Here is a 19,120-nt window from a genome sequence, read left to right on the forward strand (position 1 = left end):
AAAATTATTTTAAACTGGGGTCTTATTATTGTCTAGCTATTTGTAGTAATTAGATTTGAAAACAATTTGTAAATACTGAATTTTTGGGGATTTTTAATGAAGTTTTTGATATTTTTCGACACTGTCTAGAAGAAATTCACAATTTCAAACTGGATTATATCCAACAAATGTTTTTAAAATATTCAATTCTCAAAAATGTTAAGTAATTAAATACAGTGAGAACCAGAAAACTGTATAATAATAAGAAGACATCGTAGCAATATTTAAGTGATTTTGGTGTTGGCTTTACTATAAACATATTGAATAATTTATTAAGTTAAATGGGTCTGCTACACTGCAAAATACCTGTGTGTCATGTTCATTGGACTATTTAAAAACATAACTTAAGTATAAAAGTTGTCTTTATTTTCCAGAGTTTTCTGATTCTCACATTACATACTTTAAAATTCATACTTGGTTTTTAAATTATGAATATTTTAGATTCACCATGCCTGGCCACATCAAGCTAACCAAAACCGGGCAACCGGACCCTGACCCGACAGAGTTCTTGCTTCCCAACATGGATATGAAGCGCGCTGATCAAGCCAAAGTTTACGATCCTAAGAAGTCTGTTTGGATCCCTGATCCTAAATCAGGAGGGTATAGAGAAGGACTCCTTGAATCTGGAGATGTTGATGATCCCGCCAGCAAGTGTGTGGTTGCTGTTGGTCATGAGAAGTTTACTCACAAGTCTTCTGAGGTTGGTAAGGTTAACCCTCCCAAGTTTGAGAAATGTGAGGACATGGTTAACCTCACTTTTCTCAACGATGCTTCTGTCTTCTGGAACCTGAAGACCCGTTACCAGGCCAAGATGATCCATACCTACTCCGGTCTCTTTGTGGTTGTTGTCAACCCCTACAAGCGTTACCCTCTTTACACCCATAGGGTTGCTAAGATCTATCTCGGTAAGAGACGTAATGAATGCCCTCCCCATCTCTGGGCTATTGCTGAGACTGCCTACCGTGGTATGTTGCTGAACAGCAAAAATCAAGCTATGCTGATTACCGGTGAGTCTGGGGCTGGAAAGACTGAGAACACCAAGAAGGTCATCACCTACCTTGCTATGGTTGCAACAAGCAGCAAGAAGTCTGACAAGAAGGTTTCCCTTGAAGATCAGATTGTGGCCACTAATCCCATTCTGGAATCTTATGGAAATGCGAAAACCTCAAGAAATGATAATTCTTCTCGTTTTGGTAAATTCATTAGAATCCATTTCACTGCATCTGGTAAACTGGCTGGTTGTGATATTGTGTCCTATCTTCTTGAAAAATCTCGTATTACTGAGCAACAGGAGGTAGAGAGATCTTACCATATCTTTTACCAACTTCTTCAACCCTATGGAGATGGAATCGGAGGAGGGCTGAAAGCAAAGTGCCATCTTAGTTCTGACATTTATGATTATACATATGTATCCCAGGGTAAGACCACAGTTGCCTCCATTGATGATAATGAAGAGTTGGAGTATACTGAGGATGCCTTCAATGTGCTTGGGTTCAAGGAGCAGGAAAAGTTTGATTGCTACATGCTCACTGCTGGAGTCATGACATTTGGAGGTATTGAATTCAAAACAAAGGGTAGAGATGATCAAGCTGAGTGTGAGGCCATTGGACCTGACACGTTCCCAGGAAAAGCTGCAGCTCTTATGGGAGTTGAAGCTGGACCAATGATTAAAGCTTTCTGTAAACCAAGGATCAAGGTAGGGACTGAATGGGTCACTAAAGGTCAATCATGTGTGCAAGCCACAAATGCTGTAGGTGGTATTGCAAGAGCTATCTTTGACCGTGTCTTCAAATGGCTGATTGAAAAATGTAATGATACCCTAATTGACCCAACCCTGAAAAAAAATAACTTCTGTGCTGTTCTTGACATTGCTGGGTTTGAAATCTTTGAGTACAATGGATTTGAACAAATTTCCATCAACTTTGTCAACGAGAAGCTTCAGCAATTCTTTAACCACCATATGTTTGTTGTTGAGCAGGAGGAGTATGTCAAAGAAGGTATTGACTGGGAAATGGTTGATTTTGGTATGGATTTGGCTGCTTGTATTATCATGTTTGAAAAACCCATGGGAATTTGGGCCATTCTTGAGGAGGAATCACTTTTCCCCAAAGCAACTGATAAATCTTTTGAAGAAAAGCTGAAGGCATCTCTTGGAAAACTTCCAGTTTTCCTGAAACCCCAGTCCAAGACTGACAAGAATGCTCACTTTGCTCTTTCTCACTATGCTGGTATTGTGTCCTACAATGTTACCGGTTGGCTTGAAAAGAACAAGGACCCTGTAAATGACTCTGTTGTTGAAGTTTTCAAATCAACTTCTACAGTTGAGTTACTTGTTCATCTTTGGTTGGATCATCCTGGTCAACCAACCTCTGCACCAAAAGATGATGGAAAGAAGAAGAAAAAGGGTGGCGGTGGTAAAACTGTGTCCTCTGTTTATCTTGTATCACTTGGTGAATTGATGCATACCCTCCACAGCTGCGAACCTCACTTTGTGCGTTGCCTTGTCCCTAACACTCACAAGAAACCTGGAGAGGTCGAACCTCCTCTAATTATGCACCAGCTCACTTGCAATGGTGTGCTTGAAGGTATCAGGATCTGCATGAGAGGTTTCCCCAACAGAATGTTGTACCCTGATTTCAAATCTAGGTATGCCATTCTTGGTGCTCAAGAAATCGCAAGTTCAGGAGATAACAAGACTGCTGTTTATGCTTTGATGGACAAGATTGAGTTCCCCAGAGATAGATATCGTCTAGGACATACTCTTGTATTTTTCCGTGCTGGTGCTCTTGCATTCATGGAAGAAAAGCGAGATGATATTGTGATTAGGCTTGTACGTTATATTCAAGGAGAGGCTCTCCGGTTTATGAGATCTAAAACATTCAAGAAGAAGGCTGATCAAAGAGAGCTGATTAAGGTCTGTCAAAGAAACTTCAGAAAATTTATTGCTCTGAGAGACTGGGGATGGTTTGTGATTATTCAAAAGACTCGTCCTATGATAGGAATGCCTAATCCTGAGGAGGAACTTCGCCTTCTTGAAGAGCAGGCTAATGCTAAATATGGAGCTTATGATGAACAACTTAAAACTAAGGAAAGACTTCTTCGAGAAAATGAAGACATTAAGGAGGAAACTAAAGCTCTTTTGAAGCAAATTGAGAAGGAACAGGGTAACATGTCTGAGTATCATGAGAGACAAGCAAAGATTTCAAGCCAAAAAGCTGATCTTGAATCCCAGTTATCTAAAGCTCAAGAAACTCTGATTCAAAAGGAACTTGAACGACAGGAAGCCACAGCAGAAAAGAAAATTCTAGAACAGGAAGTTGTTGCTGTTAAGAAAGACATTGAAGATGTTGACATGGCCATACAAAAATTGGAACAAGAAAAAACCAACCGAGACCATACCATTAAAAGTCTTAATGATGAGGTTGCAAATCAAGATGAAGTCATTAACAAATTGAATAAGGAGAAGAAACATTTGAATGAGAATGCCGCAAAGGCCAGTGAAGATCTTCAGGTTGCAGAGGATAAGGTTAGTCATCTTAATGCGATTAAAAATAAACTAGAGCAAACTCTAGATGAGTTAGAATCTGCTCTTGACAAAGAAAAGAGAGGAAGAGCCAATATTGAAAAAGAAAGGAGAAAAGTTGAAGGAGACCTGAAAGTAACACAAGAACAGGTCGCTGATCTTGAACGAGTCAAAAAGGAATTAGAGAACTCAATAGCCCATAAGGAAAAAGATGCAGGAATTCTGTTTAGCAAACTGGAGGATGAGCAGTCCCTGGTTGCAAAGGTTCAGAAGCAAATCAAAGAATTTCAATCCCGTGTTGAAGAGATGGAAGAAGAACTTGAAGCAGAAAGGCAAGCCAGAGCAAAGGCAGAAAGACAAAGATCTGACTTATCTAGGGAGCTAGAAAATCTGGGAGAAAGATTGGTAGAGGCATCAGGAGCTACATCAGCTCAAATTGAGTTGAATAAAAAGAGAGAGGCTGAAGTTAGCAAGTTGAGACGTGATCTTGAAGAAGCTTTTATTCAACAAGAAGCTACTCTAATCTCACTCAAGAAGAAGCACCAGGATGCTATTGCTGAAATGACTGAGCAGATTGATCAACTAAATAAGATGAAGGGTAAGATAGAAAAAGATAAGCAGCATATCATGCATGAAATTGCTGACACTCGATCAGCAACTGATGAGGTCAACCGTTCCGCAGCCGCAGCAGAAAAATCTCAAAGAAATCTTTTGACCCAACTGAATGAGTTAGGTAAAAAGGCAGAAGAAGCCAACCTGACTTTGGCAGACTTTGAGAGTAACAAAAGGAAGCTTTCTGCCGAAAATGCAGATCTGCTTCGCCAGCTACAAGAACTTGAAAATTCTGCTAATATGCTGTCCAAGGTTAAATGTGCCCTTGCCTCTCAACTTGATGATCAAAGGCGTATTGCTGATGAAGAAGCCAAGGAGCGCCAATCTCTTCTTGGAAAATTCAGAAATGCTGAGCATGAAGTTGCTGGAATGAAGGAGCATTATGATGAAGAAGTAGCTAACAAGGAAAATCTTGTGAGACAACTCAACAAGGCTCAAGGAGAGTCTGATATGTGGAGAACCAAGTACGAAAGAGAAGGAGTTGCAAAGGCTGAAGAACTAGAAATGGTGAAACTGAAGATGCAAGCTCGCTTAACTGAAGCTGACTCTACAATTGATCAACTTAGCTCAAAGCTTGCTCAAATTGAAAAGTCAAAGCAAAAAATGCAAGAAGAACTAGACTCCCTGGCTGTCCAGCTGGACCAGGCACAAATCCTTAATGCTTCCATGGATAAAAAGGCCAAGCAATTCGACAGAATTGTTGGAGAATGGAAATCCAAGGTTGATGGACTCAGTATGGACTTAGATGTCAGTCAAAAGGAAACAAGGAATGCTTCCTCTGAACTATTTAGAATCAAGTCAGCCTATGAAGAGGCTCTTCTTCAATTGGAAGAGGTCCGAAGAGAGAATAAAAGCCTTTCTAATGAAATTAGAGATGTAATGGATCAAATCAGCGAAGGAGGAAGATCCATTCATGAAATTGAAAAGATTCGCCAGCGTCTTGATGCAGAAAAAATGGAACTTGAAGCAGCGCTGTCAGAGGCAGAAGGAGCTTTAGAGCAGGAGGAGAATAAAGTTATCCGTATACAGATTGAGCTTGGTCAGGTCAGGCAGGAAATTGAGCGTCGTATGGGAGAAAAGGAAGAGGAATTTGAATCTACTAGAAAGGCAATGAATAAAGCTATTGAGAACATGCAAGCAGCTATTGAAATGGAGTCTAAAGCCAAGGCTGAAGCCACACGAATGAAGAAAAAGCTTGAATCTGATGTTTCCGACCTTGAAACTGCTCTTGAACATGCCAATGCAGCCAACTCAGAGACCCAGAAAACTATTAAGAAATATCAACTTGCTCTGAGAGAGACTCAGGGTAGGCTTGAAGAAGCAAACAGATCCAAAGAGATTGCTCATGATAATCTGCTGGCAGCAGATAGGAAAGCTCATGCTAACAATAATGCTCTGGAGGAAGCTCGTACTCTGTTGGAACAGGCAGATCGTGCTAGGAGAATAGTTGAACAGGAATTGTCTGATACTAATGAAACTCTTGGAAATCAGTCCTGCATTAACCAAGCTATCCAGGGTGCTAAGATGAAACTTGAATCTGAATTACAAACTCTCTCGGTAAGAATTTATTTATTCTGAGTAAACAACACTTTATCTTTCAAAACTTTTAGTTGTCATTTTATGTTTTGGATATTTTTGCCTGAGGTGATTTAAATAATTTGCACAATTAAACTGCCAATAAGGCTTGAGCATTTTGATATGTCTGGACTGAAATTTTTGCGTTTTGTGTTGAATTTTAAACCAATAAGCCTTTTCAATATTCCTCACATAAATCAGGTCTAACTTTGAATGGCGATATTGAGTCAAAGAAATTAGACACAAGCTTTTAAATCTTGGCTTTTTGATAAGATAAAGTTTTTTTTCGTTTAAAACATTCAATGGCATCTTTTTTAAGGTTAATTTTAGACTAGATCCCAGGTTGTATTTTAGAAACAAAATTTGTGTTTCTTCAGGCTGATCTGTGCGAAATGGCTTCTGAGGCCAGAATGTCGGATGAGAAAGCTCAAAATGCAATGATTGATGCCGCTAGACTAGCTGACGAACTCCGTGCAGAACAGGAGCACGCTCAAAGTCTTGAACGCGACCGCAAACTTCTTGAAGCCCAGATCAAGGATATGCAATCCAGGTTGGATGATGCTGAACAGAACGCATTGAAGGGAGGCAAGAAGGCCATGGGTAAGATGGATACGAGGATTCGTGAACTTGAGTCCGAGCTTGATGCTGAGAATAGGCGTCTTTCTGATGCCCAGAAGGGACTGAGGAAGTCTGAACGCAAGATCAAGGAGTTGACCTACCAGCAGGACGAGGATAGGAAGAATCACGAGAGGATGCAGGGTTTGATTGATCAGCTCCAGGGAAAGATTAAGTCCTACAAGAAGCAGATCGAAGAAGCTGAAGAGATTGCAACCCTGAACCTGACCAAGTTCAAGCAGACTCAGCAAGCCCTGGCTCAATCCCTTGAAGCTGCTGATGCTAACGAGCAAGCTCTTGCAAAAGCTAAAACCCGTGCTCGCAGCTCATCCATTGCTCCAGTAAGTTTTTAATTTCATTCAAAAAGGTGATTTTATAATTTTAATTTTATTTTCAGATGTAAGCTTGTTAAGAAAAGACCCCAAACTACCTACGTTGTCTTATTTTAGTTTGTATGTGACTAGTCTGTTAAATATAGTATATTGCAAGTTCTTCCTGTGTTCAATCCTCTTTTTTTCTATACTTTTATAAAGGATTTTCCACTTAGGTGTGTAACCCTGTACACAGGAAGTTCCAATAAACAATGATCTGTCAACCAATGAAATAAGATTTGATTTGACAGTGCACTAAACAGTGTGAGAAGACTTTAGAAAGGACTCTCAGTTTCTGTTGAATTTTTTCTTTTCCACATTTGCGATTCTTCACGTCGATTGCAAAATCATTAAATAGACCTTTTTGAGACTGCTAATCGCTAAACTTCTGGTACAGGGTGTCCCACGAAACATGACAGTTGGTTAATATTTTAGAATGTCTTTTTCCATAATTTGTTAAGTTGTTTGATACGAAAGATCAATAAAAATATTATGTGGGAGTCATATTATATCAAAAATGATTTCAAAGTAAAATATGATTAAGCAAAAGATTTGTTTAACTAAAAATAGCTATTTATTAAATGTCATGCTTCGTGGGACACCCTGTAGCAAATAGTTGTACTAAATTCTTGCGGCGCTCTTGATTCAATCATGATTATTGCAACATTTACAGCTACTCCAATACAGAATTCAAACATTTGGTTTTGCACCGTCCAAATCAAGTTATTTAATAAATGTATCTGCTGGCTCTCAGGTATTAATAATTGAAAGTGTGTGCGTACTTGATATAAATTCTAGTTCGTTTTTCTTAATGAAAAATAATCAGAAAAGTGTTTTCCTTCCATTCAATCATAATTTAAAAAATTAAAAAAGTAAACCTAATCTGATCCCCAACTTTTGATTATTCCTACGTACAATAATCAGCTTAGCATTTATTTAATCATTAAAGGTACTGGTTTATTCTGTACATGATTTAAAACATTTGAGATTAAGAAGGTTTGAAGAGAATACGGAGTTTATAAGAAGGTTTAAGAGAATAGGAACATAGATTATAAAAAAGTTTGAAAAGAATATGGAGTTTATAAGGTTTGAAGAGAGTATGGAGTTTATAAGAAGATTTGAAGTGAATATGGAGTTCATAAGAAGGTTTGAAGAGAATATGAAGTTTATAAGGTTAGTAGAGAGTAAGGAATTTATTAGAAGGTATGGAGAGGATATGGAGTTTATAAGAAGGTTTGAAGAGAATATGTAGATTATAAGAAGAGGTTGAAGAGAATATGTAGTTTTTAAGAGGGTTTGAAGAGAATATGTAGTTTTTAAGAAGGTTTGAAGAGAATATGTAGTTTATAAGAAGGTTTGAAGAGAATATGTAGTTTGTTCACAAGAAGGTTTGAAAAGAATATGTAGATTATAAGAAGAGGTTGAAGAGAATATGTAGTTTTTAAGAAGGTTTGAAGAGAATATGTAGTTTTTAAGAAGGTTTGAAGAGAATATGGAAATATGTAGTTTGTTCACAAGAAGGTTTGAAAAAATATGTAGTTTGTAAGAAGGTTTGAAGAGAATATGTAGTTTTAAAGAAGATTTGAAGAGAATAAGGAGTTTATAAGAAAGTTTCAAGAGAATATGGAGTTTATAAGAAGGTCTGAAGAGAATATGTAGTTTATATAAGACGGTTTTAAGAGAATATGTAGTTTTTAAGAAGGTTTGAAGAGAATATGGAGTTTATAAGAAGGTTTGAAGAGAATATGTAGATTATAAGAAGAGGTTGAAGAGAATATGTAGTTTTTAAGAAGGTTTGAAGAGAATAGGTAGTTTTTAAGAAGGTTTGAAGAGAATACGGAGTTTATAAGAAGGTTTGAAGACAATATGTAGATTATAAGAAGAGGTTGAAGAGAATATGTAGTTTTAAGGAAGGTTTGAAGAGAATATGTAGTTTTTAAGAAGGTTTGAAGAGAATATGGAGTTTATAAGGTTTGAAGAGAGTAAGGAATTTATTAGAAAGTATGAAGAGAAAAAGGAGTTTATAAGAAGTTTTGAAGAGAGTAAGGAATTTATTAGAAGGTTTGAAGAGAATATGGAATTTATAAGAAGGTTTGAAGAGAATATGGAGTTTATAAGTTAAGAAGGTTTAAGAGAATAGATAGATTATAAGAAGGTTTGAAGAGGATATGGAGTTTACAAGAAGGTTTGAAGAGAATAAGTAAATTATTAGAAGGTTTCAAGAGAATATGGAGTTCATAAAAGGTTTGAAGAGAATATTTAGTTTATTGGAAGGTTTCAAAAGAATATGAAGTTTATTAGAAGGTTTGAAGGGAAATATAGTTTATAATAAGGGTTTGAAGAGAATATGGAGTTTATAATAAGGTTTAAGAGAATATGTAGATTATAAGAAGGGGTTGAAGAGAATATGTAGATTATAAGAAGGTTTGAAGAGAATATCTAGTTTATAAAAAGGTGTTGAAGAGAATATGTAGATTATAAGAAGGTTTGAAGAGAATATGTAGTTTGTTCACAAGAAGGTTTGAAAAAAATATGTAGTTTGTAAGAAGGTTTGAAGAGAATATGTAGTTTTAAAGAAGATTTGAAGAGAATATGTAGATTATAAGAAGGTTTGAAGAGAATATATAATTTATAAGAAGGTTTGAAGAGAATATGGAGTTTATAAGAAGGTTTTAAGAGAATATCTAGTTTATAAGAAGGTGTTGAAGAGAATATGTAGATTATAAGAAGGTTTGAAGAGAATATGTAGTTTGTTCACAAGAAGGTTTGAAAAAATATGTAGTTTGTAAGAAGGTTTGCAGAGAATATGTAGTTTTAAAGAAGATTTGAAGAGAATAAGTAGTTTATAAGAAAGTTTCAAGAGAATATGGAGTTTATAAGAAGGTCTGAAGAGAATATGTAGTTTATATAAGACGGTTTTAAGAGAATATGTAGTTTTTAAGAAGGTTTGAAGAGAATATGGAGTTTATAAGAAGGTTTGAAGAGAATATGTAGATTATAAGAAGAGGTTGAAGAGAATATGTAGTTTTTAAGAAGGTTTGAAGAGAATATGTAGTTTTTAAGAAGGTTTGAAGAGAATACGGAGTTTTTAAGAAGGTTTGAAGAGAATATGGAAATATGTAGTTTGTTCACAAGAAGGTTTGAAAAAATATGTAGTTTATAAGAAGGTTTGAAGAGAATATGTAGTTTTTAAGAAGGTTTGAAGAGAATATGTAGATTATAAGAAGGGGTTGAAGAGAATATGTAATTTTTAAGAAGGTTTGAAGAGAATATCTAGTTTATATAAGACGGTTTTTAGAGAATATATAGTTTTTAAGAAGGGGTTGAAGAGAATATGTAATTGTTAAGTAGGTGTCAAGAGAATATGTAGTTTATAAGAAGGTTTGAAGAGAATATGGAGTTATATCGAAAGGTTAAAAGAAAATATCTAGTTTATAAGAAGGTGTTGAAAAGAATATGCAGGTTATAAGAAGGTTTGAAGAGAATATGTAGTTTGTTCACAAGAAGGTTTGAAAAGAATATTGGCCAATTTCACACTTTAATCACACTATGGTTACGCTTTACCAGGGCGGTGTAGATAGATAGATACGACCCATAGTTGTACCTATGGTTAAATGAATAAGAAATTGGCCATAAGTAGTTTATAAGGTATGAAGAGAATATGTAGATTATACGGTTTTAAGAGAAGAAGTAGTTTATAAGAAAGTTTGAAGAGAAAATGTTGATTATCAAGGGTTTAAAGAGAATGTAGTTTATAATAAGGTTTAAGACAACATACATGAAGAAGATGACATTAGAGAAGAATTAACGTCGTTAGTTGAAAACCTATGTATAAATTGAATTATAGTTCTAATCTAATATCTGAACCAAATTTATGTGTTCGACAAATAAATCATAATAATAGATTATATGAAGGTTTGAAGAGAATGGCTCCAAGGGGGCCTAGGGAGGCACAGGGGTACCGCCCCCCCTAGCCCTTCTCAGACATCCAGATTTTAATCTTTGTTACGGAGGAGTACTCCAGAGTACCCCACTTCGCCCTTGTTAGATATCCATTTTAATCTTTGTTACGGAGGAGTACTCCAGGCCCCCCCCCCACGCCCGTGCTAGATATCCATTTTAATCTTTGTTACGGAGAAGTACTCCAGGAACCCCGCCCCCCCCCCCACTACGCTCTTGTTAGATATCCATTTAATTTTTGTTACGGAGCTGAGTGCTCCAATATAACTCTTTATTCCAAGATACACTTCAAAGTAGCAAAAATTAAGACTATGATATATATAGGATATATGAAAGGACTGCAGTGCCGACATTTAATTTCCTTTGCTTCAAAATATTGGGCCTGGTAGGAAGCAATAAGAACCTTCAGAAGCAAGATAAAAACACATAGTTCTCAAAAAGGCCGATGAAGTTTAAACCTCGCAAAAAAAAGGCCGATCAAGTTTAAACCTCGCCAACTTTATTCACAGGCATTATAAGAAGTCTCTCTTCAGTTGCACTATGCAATGCTCACAGGATCACATCTATATCCGCCATTCCTTAAGTCGTATTAACTTACAATTTTACCTGAACACCTTTAAGTTAATTTTGGCTAGACACTTAAATCCAATATTGTCGAGATTTAAAAATATGAAGCCGCGATTGTTAAGGGGAAAAAAATGGATCAAAAAAACTTAGATAAAATAAAAGCATTATATTTCACAAGCTCAGACTGTTTAGTGCCGACGTTTAATTGCCTTTGCTTGAAATTTAACGTTCAAAATATTGGGCCTGGTAGGAAGCAATAAGAACCTTCACAAGTAAAATAAAACAATCGTTCTCAAAAAGCCGCGATTGTTAAGGGAGGAAAAATGGGTCAATAAAAACTAAGTTTTAATAAAAGCATTATATTTCACAAGCTCGTTACATTGACATCATTAACTCAGATCCTCTTAAACTTCTGTACACAGACCAGGCTGTCGTTTCCGTCAACGGTCATGGTCTGGACAACCTCGTCTCCGTTAAATTCACGGATAGTCTGAAATAAAAATAATTAAAATTTTTTAATCCAAAGTAACAATTTTCCAAAGGTTGAGTAAGGCTTTAAAAGGCGCAGTAGGCTGTAACGGAACCAGAAACATGAAACTAGAATAAGTTAGGGGCCGAGAGCTGCGGCTAGAACAGGTGCGCCGGACCGAGCGCTGCGACTAGCAAGACTGTTAAGTTTACACTTCTTAAGAAACAAGTGTAACACTTCAGTTTAAAGTCATAAAAATGAAAATATAATATTTAAATATTTACCTTGGTGCTCTTTTGTCCATCTTTCTTGGCTTTCTGTTCGGAAACGAATTTGTTACCGTCGACGATAACCTTGGCGGTGACTTCTCTTCCGTCGGCGGTAGTCTCCTCAAACTCCTCTCCAACCTATAAAATTTACTTAATTCAGCTCTTGATCATATGATCCAGTGTTGCTACCGGATAAATGCAGATTCTTGTTGTGAAGGGGGCTATATGAGCAGGCAAGGGTTTGATACATGATAAATGCGAACTCAGCACTGGGCCGACAGCCAATTGCAAATTGTTCTTACGTCACTGACACAAATTCAAGAAAAAATAAAGAGTAAGTCAGGCGTAACTGCAATTTATATACATATAGCCTTGCACATTACCAAAACATATGTTAATTTCATCAAGCAAGAAAGAGCGAACTAAACTAAAACTCTCAAATATCAACTGAACATAACTCATGCGGGTTAGCTAGCGTCAAGAAGAATATAACCCCCTCCCCCCCCGGTGCACAAATAGCAGGGGAAAAATTCAATTTCGTGGAGGGAAAAAGCGAAAATTGAGAAAAAAATGGGAAATTATTAAAAAATCTTTAAATTAAGAGAAGATAAACACACATGACTACCAGGGCGAATTACATTCAGTTTTTCCATTTTATTACAATTGCGTTTTAGGTCTAGAATTTGTCAATTTTTTTATTTAGAACGTATATGCAGACTTAAATAAAAAAGAAAACACTTTGATAATAAAATTGTGATCGAATGTCAGTTTGCTGAGAGAAGGACTGAACTGTTACACTTAACATAAGAGCTTAGGCTTATACAACTAGTATATATACCTTGAACTTGAGCTCCATGGATTTAAGAGTAGTGCTGGTCTTTATAGTCCAGACTCCTCCCTCTTCAGACACCTCCATCACGGGGGTGGAGACAGTAGCGGCCTTCCTCAGCAGGAAGTTTACATCCAGCTCCTAAGAATATTAAGAGATAATTTTGATCAAAATAAAACTATTAGAATACAAGAATTGTTTTATACATATAAAATTATGAAAATATATATGAAGAAAATGATTAAATATTGCAGACAAGCGCAAGAGAAAAAAATTGCATAAAAATGTGGGGTAACTTCGGAAGACCGCTGAAAAATTGCAATTCAATCGAGAAATAGCTTCTCGCCGGCCTAATTCGCGTTTTAATAAAGAAAAATGAAATAACTATGTTAAAAAATCTTAGTGAACCGCGCGGAATATGATTCTTTATCGAACACAGTCACCCCAAACCGAGAATCAATAAACAATATCTGAACCAAAATTACAAAATTTAAAGTTTATCCGAATATTCCCACAAAACAAATTGAATCAACCGCCCCCTCCTCCCCATGATTCTGTCAACCTAGAAACCGCTTCATTCCCATCCACAATCTAAATCCAAAACCCCTGATATAATTAATGCAAAAAATACCAAAAGGTAACCGGGGTACTTTTCTTGCCCAATTAAAAAAAAACTTGAAAACGTTAATTCTTAAACCCCACATATCAAATATATCTGGTCAGTAATAACCCACAAGTTTCCTAAGCCAAGATTTTTAACAATAGCTTAACCCCAGGCCCAACCCCCAACCCAAGATTCATTTAAACTATAACTGTTATTTTGGTTCGCAGTGCTAAAAAGTTTATGGATATAAATTCTCTTTTTGTTTAAGACTTTAAAGTTTAATTTTGTCCCGAGCTTTAGCAAGGGACAAACTATAATCTCAAAGGCGAGAACCTTAGATGAGAAAATAAGTACAAAAACTATATAACACGTCGTGCCAAAATAATAGAGATAGGTATTTTAAGAAACGTTTGTGTACTTGTCTTATGGGTCTGTCCTATTGAACGAAAGTGAAAAAATCCGGGAACCAATCAAAACTTTATAGCACGTGCGTAAAGCTAATTTAACAATATAGAACGATGATTACTTCAAAGTTCATTATGAAATTCATTATGAAGTGAGAAAGAATGATATACGATAGTTTCATAAATATGAATAATTATGCAAAAATGACTTAGTCCAATAGCAGTACCTTAAGGAATTCCTCGTAGTTCTCAGCTGAAACACGCTCGTATTTTCCCTTGAAGGCATCCATGGTGAATTGAGATAAAGTTGAGGTCTGAACTGATCAACGATATAAGGAGAAGTGAATATTGATACAGATAGATTGGTATATACTAAACTTTAAGGAAGTATATACAGGGATAAACTATTTTTTATTTTAAAATGTAAAAGAATAGATACTTTGATTAAAACTGTAGAAGCTTTTTATTTAAAAAAATATATAATTACCCCTGTCAGGAAAGGCAGCTTTCATCGATTTTGCCGGCTGTCCTGATTCGTCCAATCAGAGGCAGCGATAATTTATTTCATGGCTTCCGACCAATAGGAGGTCACCGGAAACAGACGCCATTCAACCCTACGTGGAGTGCAGACCGTCCCAAGGGACGCCGTCTTGCATCAAGCAGATGTCTGCAGTTCCTGCAGTACGCATTTATAAAGATACATTTGTATTCTGATAAATATAGAAGGAAGGGAAAACTTAAAGAAAGATAACTAAGCTGCAACGACTACAAACATGGAAGATATGACATTGCATGTTAATGTGGGGCCGGGGGGGGTTAATTGTTAAAAAGTCGAAAAAAAATATTTATACGATTGAGATGGTGCAGGAATTGCGGGGTGATTAAGTTCAAATTGTTATCTTGAAAAATTGTACTAATTTAATATTATGATTTTGCGGGGAACCCGTTGGATCAGTTGGATCACAGAAAATTGTTTAACAGATCATCTTCCTCTCTTACCCTTCCTCCTTATCTTTATCTCCTCCTTAATTATTTCTTTTCTATTATAATCACTCTAATCTCAACCTCTATATGTTTCTCTTATACTATTCCAGTTCCTCCATTATTTCTTATCTCCTCCTTCTCTTTACCTCCCAGTTATCTAGCTTTTATCTCCTCCTTTTCTTATCTAATATCTTCTCTCTAAACTCCTTCTTTCTTATCCCATATTCTCTCTTTTACCCGTCCAGTTCCTCCTTATCTCTTATCTCCACCTTCTCTTTACCCTTACTTCTCTAACTTTAATCTCCACCAACTCTCTATATCTCCTCTTCTCTCTTTCTTATCTCCTACTTCTCTCTTATCTCCTCAATTCCTTCTCTCTTTTATCCTCATTCTATCTTATCTTCTCTTTCTTCTATATCGATCCTCCTACTCTCTCTCATATCATCTTTCTCTCTTATCTCCTCCTTCGAGATATGGTCGATTAGAGAGAAAGATATCTCACTATCACCCTCTCTTATATATTGCTCTCTGTGGGTTGGTATAACTTGAACGTACGAACACGAACTCCATGTTATTGTTTTTATCAATTTTAGATGTTTTTGCATTCTGAATTCTTGATAAGTTAAAAACCTTGAAGATTTATGCAATCAAACATCATAGAGATCAAAGTTCAAGTTTAAAAACAATTAAAAAGTCAATTTAACCCCAAATCTCGTGATAAATACAAACAAATAAAAAAAACCAAATATAATCCATCTGGTGCTGAGCAGTGATGCAGTAACTTAATATTTTAAGTGCTTGTTTAAACAATTTAAGAGGATTGCATTAAAGTTTTTAACAAACTGCAACACAATTACTGCATTGAGCCGAGAATATGCATGTAATTGTGTGCAATCAATATAATAAACATTTAATTAAAATATCCGATTTATAAATGAATTTTTTTTTATTATCATTCCAAGGTTTATCATATCATTTGATGGTTGTTTGTTTACATAATGGATAAAAACGAATCTCCAAATTTTTGAATTAAGTATAAGTCTAAATCACTTTCATACACGATAAAATAGAGAAACCCCTTAAATCCCATCTTTCATAAAGTTTTAGCTCTTATACAACTACAGAATTGACTTTTCTGTCTGGCATGTTTAATATAGTCATGAAATGAGATGAAGATTATTTGAAGTCTCATCTTTCCAAGTTAACCCTGAACTCAATGATAGGTATAAATGCATTTAAGAAAAACATGTAAAACAATTATCATCTGATCGAAAGAGATAAAAACGGATTGTCATTTATTGTCTGTTAAGGAATTTAGTTTTTTTTTCCACCCCCCTTATTTTTTTTTTCTTTTATTTTTTGAAACTTATTGGAGCAAACCTTAGTATTTCAAATTTAGATTATTTGATCTATAACAATTCATAATTTGAAATATCTAAGATCTACAACATTGAGTTGCAAAGATATAGGGATTAGAAAATCAGAGTTTGTGCAGGCAAAGACTCAATTCCTTTGTTCTTGCCTTCCGGTTCAAGTAAACGTGGAAATAGCTAAAATTGAACTGATTGGGCCATATTACTTTGTGGGACCTTACATGGCCTCAGCTATTTTGTTAAATGCCGTTACAGTTATTAAAAAGGAACAGGAAAATCTTCGAATATTTAATTTTTTGTATATAATATATATAATACTAATTATTATTTACATTATCATCTTGTGTATCCAGTGCAGTGTGCAAATACATGCAAATTATTTAAAGGGACTAATCGTTAATTTGACGATGAGATAAAAAATATTCAACAACAAAAATTTCTAATATCACATTTCTAATAGGTTCTATGGGTTGGAGAAGAAGGGATTGTTAAAATTGTATTGGGAAAGGGGTGGGGTTAGATTAGATTAGGGTGGGGGGTGGGGTTTCCAAGAAGAGAAGAAGGTGTCAAGAATTTGATAAGCATGCGGGTCTGCGGGGTGGAGGCGTTCGCTAGATTCAGTAAGATGGTAAAAATGAAGGAGGGGGATTAACATAAGTGGGAAGGGGGGGGGGAAACATTAGAAATATTCAAAGGGAAAGAAAGTATTGACAAATTTATTTTAAACATTCCTTATCAAGATTCAGCTGGAGTGTAGATAAATCATGAATAATAACAGATTTCAGATTCTAGATAATTCAAAATATTTATCTTTTATATTTTAATAATCGGATATTTCCCGATTAATGATAAAACATTTTCAGAGTTTAATACAAAATAATTGTTAATATTCTAACTTGAAGAGACAATTTTTACTTAGATGTCCAGTGTCCAACAACTTTGTGGCAAACCAAACAAGATACAGTGAAACCCTTAATAACGAATACATCGGCAGAATTTATCAAATGTCGTCTTGCCAATTTTTCAATGAGTTTTATACTATATTACGTAAATTTCAGTATTTGCGAAAATAAATAAATAGCCATGAATATGCGGGAACAGTTTTAAAGAGTTCCATATAATCATTTAATTAAAAAACTAAATATCTGCAACATTACATTATCAGAAGGTGAAGAATACGACAATTGATGAATTCTTTCGATGTATTCGTTATTAAGGGTTTCACTGTAGAATATACATGATTTTCATCATTTCTATCAAGATGAGTAAGGAATTGAATCTTTGCCAAAAGGTTAAATTTTCTAATAACTATATCTTTGTGCAAACTGGTTGTGTAAACTATTGATATTTCAAACTTAGATTATTTGATCTAACAGAACTCAGTTTGATTTACTAAGGTCTACGATAAAAATAAAGAAAAAATCAGATTTTGTGGGAAAGACTCAATTCTTTTTAAAATAAGTATTTATTGGGTGAAACAGGTTATTGGTGTGACACAAGAAAAGTATCATATATATCGGCCATATTCTTAACACGGCCACGAATTAAGTAATAATTAGATAATTAAAACCAAATTACAAAGAAATATTAAGTTTACGGTGAGGGTTAACTTCTATCTTCTGCTCATAAATAACCTAAAGAAAATAAATGGTGAATTATTCAAACTGTTTGTCTGCTTCTCCTTGTTTATGATATGATGGCTCAGCATGAAATATAAACTCAGTGCAAGGAAAATGTTTGCAAGTCAGTTTGCAAATTAATCGTTGCAAAATATCCAGAACCTCTTCTTGTTGAATGTAAACAAAATATGAATAGACTCTACTACGTAGTATTGGAAGGTGTTGTATAAAATAAAGGGATTGTACCCGCAGTTCGAAATAGCTCGGATGTCGGATGTCTTCTGAATCATTTGAGGCTCAAGTAAAAATGACAATTTTGAATATATTTGGGTAAAAAATGAGAATTTTGAATATATTTGGGTAAAAAATGAGAATTTTGAATATATTTGGGTAAAAAATGACAATTTTGAGGCTCAAGTAAAAATGAGAATTTTGAATATATTTATGAATCTCGTACAAAATGTTGTCCAAAAGCTGTTCTTTGTACTGATAGTTCAAAATACGTAATGCTTAAAATCTCAGAAAGGTAGCGGTTTAAAACAAAACTTATAAATGGGTTCGCGGATTTTTTTCGACGCATTCTTGTGATCTCTTTTTTATTAAACACAATTCCAGCAGTTGGGAGACTTTTAAATATAGGTTTTAGAAAAGATAAGACAACGATAAATTGCTCACTCAAAATCACGCTTACAATCCCTTCACTGTACAGGGTTGAACGGGGAGACGATAGTACTGGTGGAGACATAATAGAAACCTACTGACAATGCAACAATGCAAGAAGAGGGTTCAAAACTGTTTTTCATTTAACTATGCAAAATTGGAGTTTAAATCAATTAATAAAGAAATTACGAAACATTATTTTGCATTTAAAAATAGAATGCAGAGTATATTTCAAAAGAAATTTTGGGTGAAATTTAAAAAAAAAACTTTAACTTCTAGTTTTTTAGTTACTTTTTCCCTTGAAAAAACACATTTTGTCCCCCACCCCAAAAAAATTTAGCAATACAGTTANGAGCCCTTTTTAAACTAAAAATTATAAAATTTAACACAAACATTAAAAGGGCATTAAGTTTTTATGTTTTGTAGGCTTACAATTCTAAAATAAACTGATTAAAATAATATAAATACAAAACCAAAAGTGATATTTATCTAATATTAGGTTATTTTACCAACCCACATTCACAAATCTCTCCAAAATTGAATTAATCGATTTAAATTTTCTAAAGTTAGAAAGGATTGATGATTTGATGGACAGAACTTAGTTAAATATACAAACCCCAGTTAACTAAACATTGTTATCAAATCTA

The 19,120-nt window shown here is 35.0% G+C and overlaps 2 protein-coding genes and 1 long non-coding RNA gene across 3 annotated transcripts in view; 1 reads left to right on the forward strand and 2 right to left on the reverse strand.

Annotated features, from left to right (window-relative positions):
- Window positions 1-6,856, forward strand: part of LOC111696211 (uncharacterized) — a 28,071-nt gene extending 21,215 nt beyond the window's left edge. The window contains exons 21-23 of the mRNA XM_023465759.1: window positions 481-5,731; window positions 6,127-6,705; window positions 6,762-6,856. Of these exons, the coding sequence (XP_023321527.1) occupies window positions 481-5,731; window positions 6,127-6,705; window positions 6,762-6,767 (5,836 nt within the window). The 3' untranslated portion in view covers window positions 6,768-6,856. The remainder of the gene's footprint in view (window positions 1-480; window positions 5,732-6,126; window positions 6,706-6,761) is intronic.
- Window positions 6,857-11,605: 4,749 nt separating this feature from the next.
- LOC111696196 (fatty acid-binding protein) lies at window positions 11,606-14,187 on the reverse strand. Its single transcript, XM_023465744.1, has 4 exons — window positions 14,065-14,187; window positions 12,839-12,970; window positions 12,016-12,138; window positions 11,606-11,752 (listed from the first exon to the last, which is right to left on the reverse strand). The coding sequence occupies exons 1-4, from the start codon at window positions 14,125-14,127 to the stop codon at window positions 11,657-11,659; spliced, it is 414 nt and encodes a 137-aa protein (XP_023321512.1). The 5' UTR covers window positions 14,128-14,187; the 3' UTR covers window positions 11,606-11,656.
- Window positions 14,188-16,468: 2,281 nt separating this feature from the next.
- LOC111696197 (uncharacterized) lies at window positions 16,469-18,154 on the reverse strand. The gene is made up of 2 exons (XR_002764025.1): window positions 17,432-18,154; window positions 16,469-17,131 (listed from the first exon to the last, which is right to left on the reverse strand). It is a non-coding gene; the product is annotated as an uncharacterized LOC111696197 (long non-coding RNA).
- Between the last annotated feature and the right edge of the window lie 966 nt (window positions 18,155-19,120).

The sequence above is a fragment of the Eurytemora carolleeae genome, unplaced genomic scaffold (genome assembly GCF_000591075.1).
Source record: "Eurytemora carolleeae unplaced genomic scaffold, Eaff_2.0 scaffold12, whole genome shotgun sequence".
NCBI classification, from domain to species: domain Eukaryota; kingdom Metazoa; phylum Arthropoda; class Copepoda; order Calanoida; family Temoridae; genus Eurytemora; species Eurytemora carolleeae.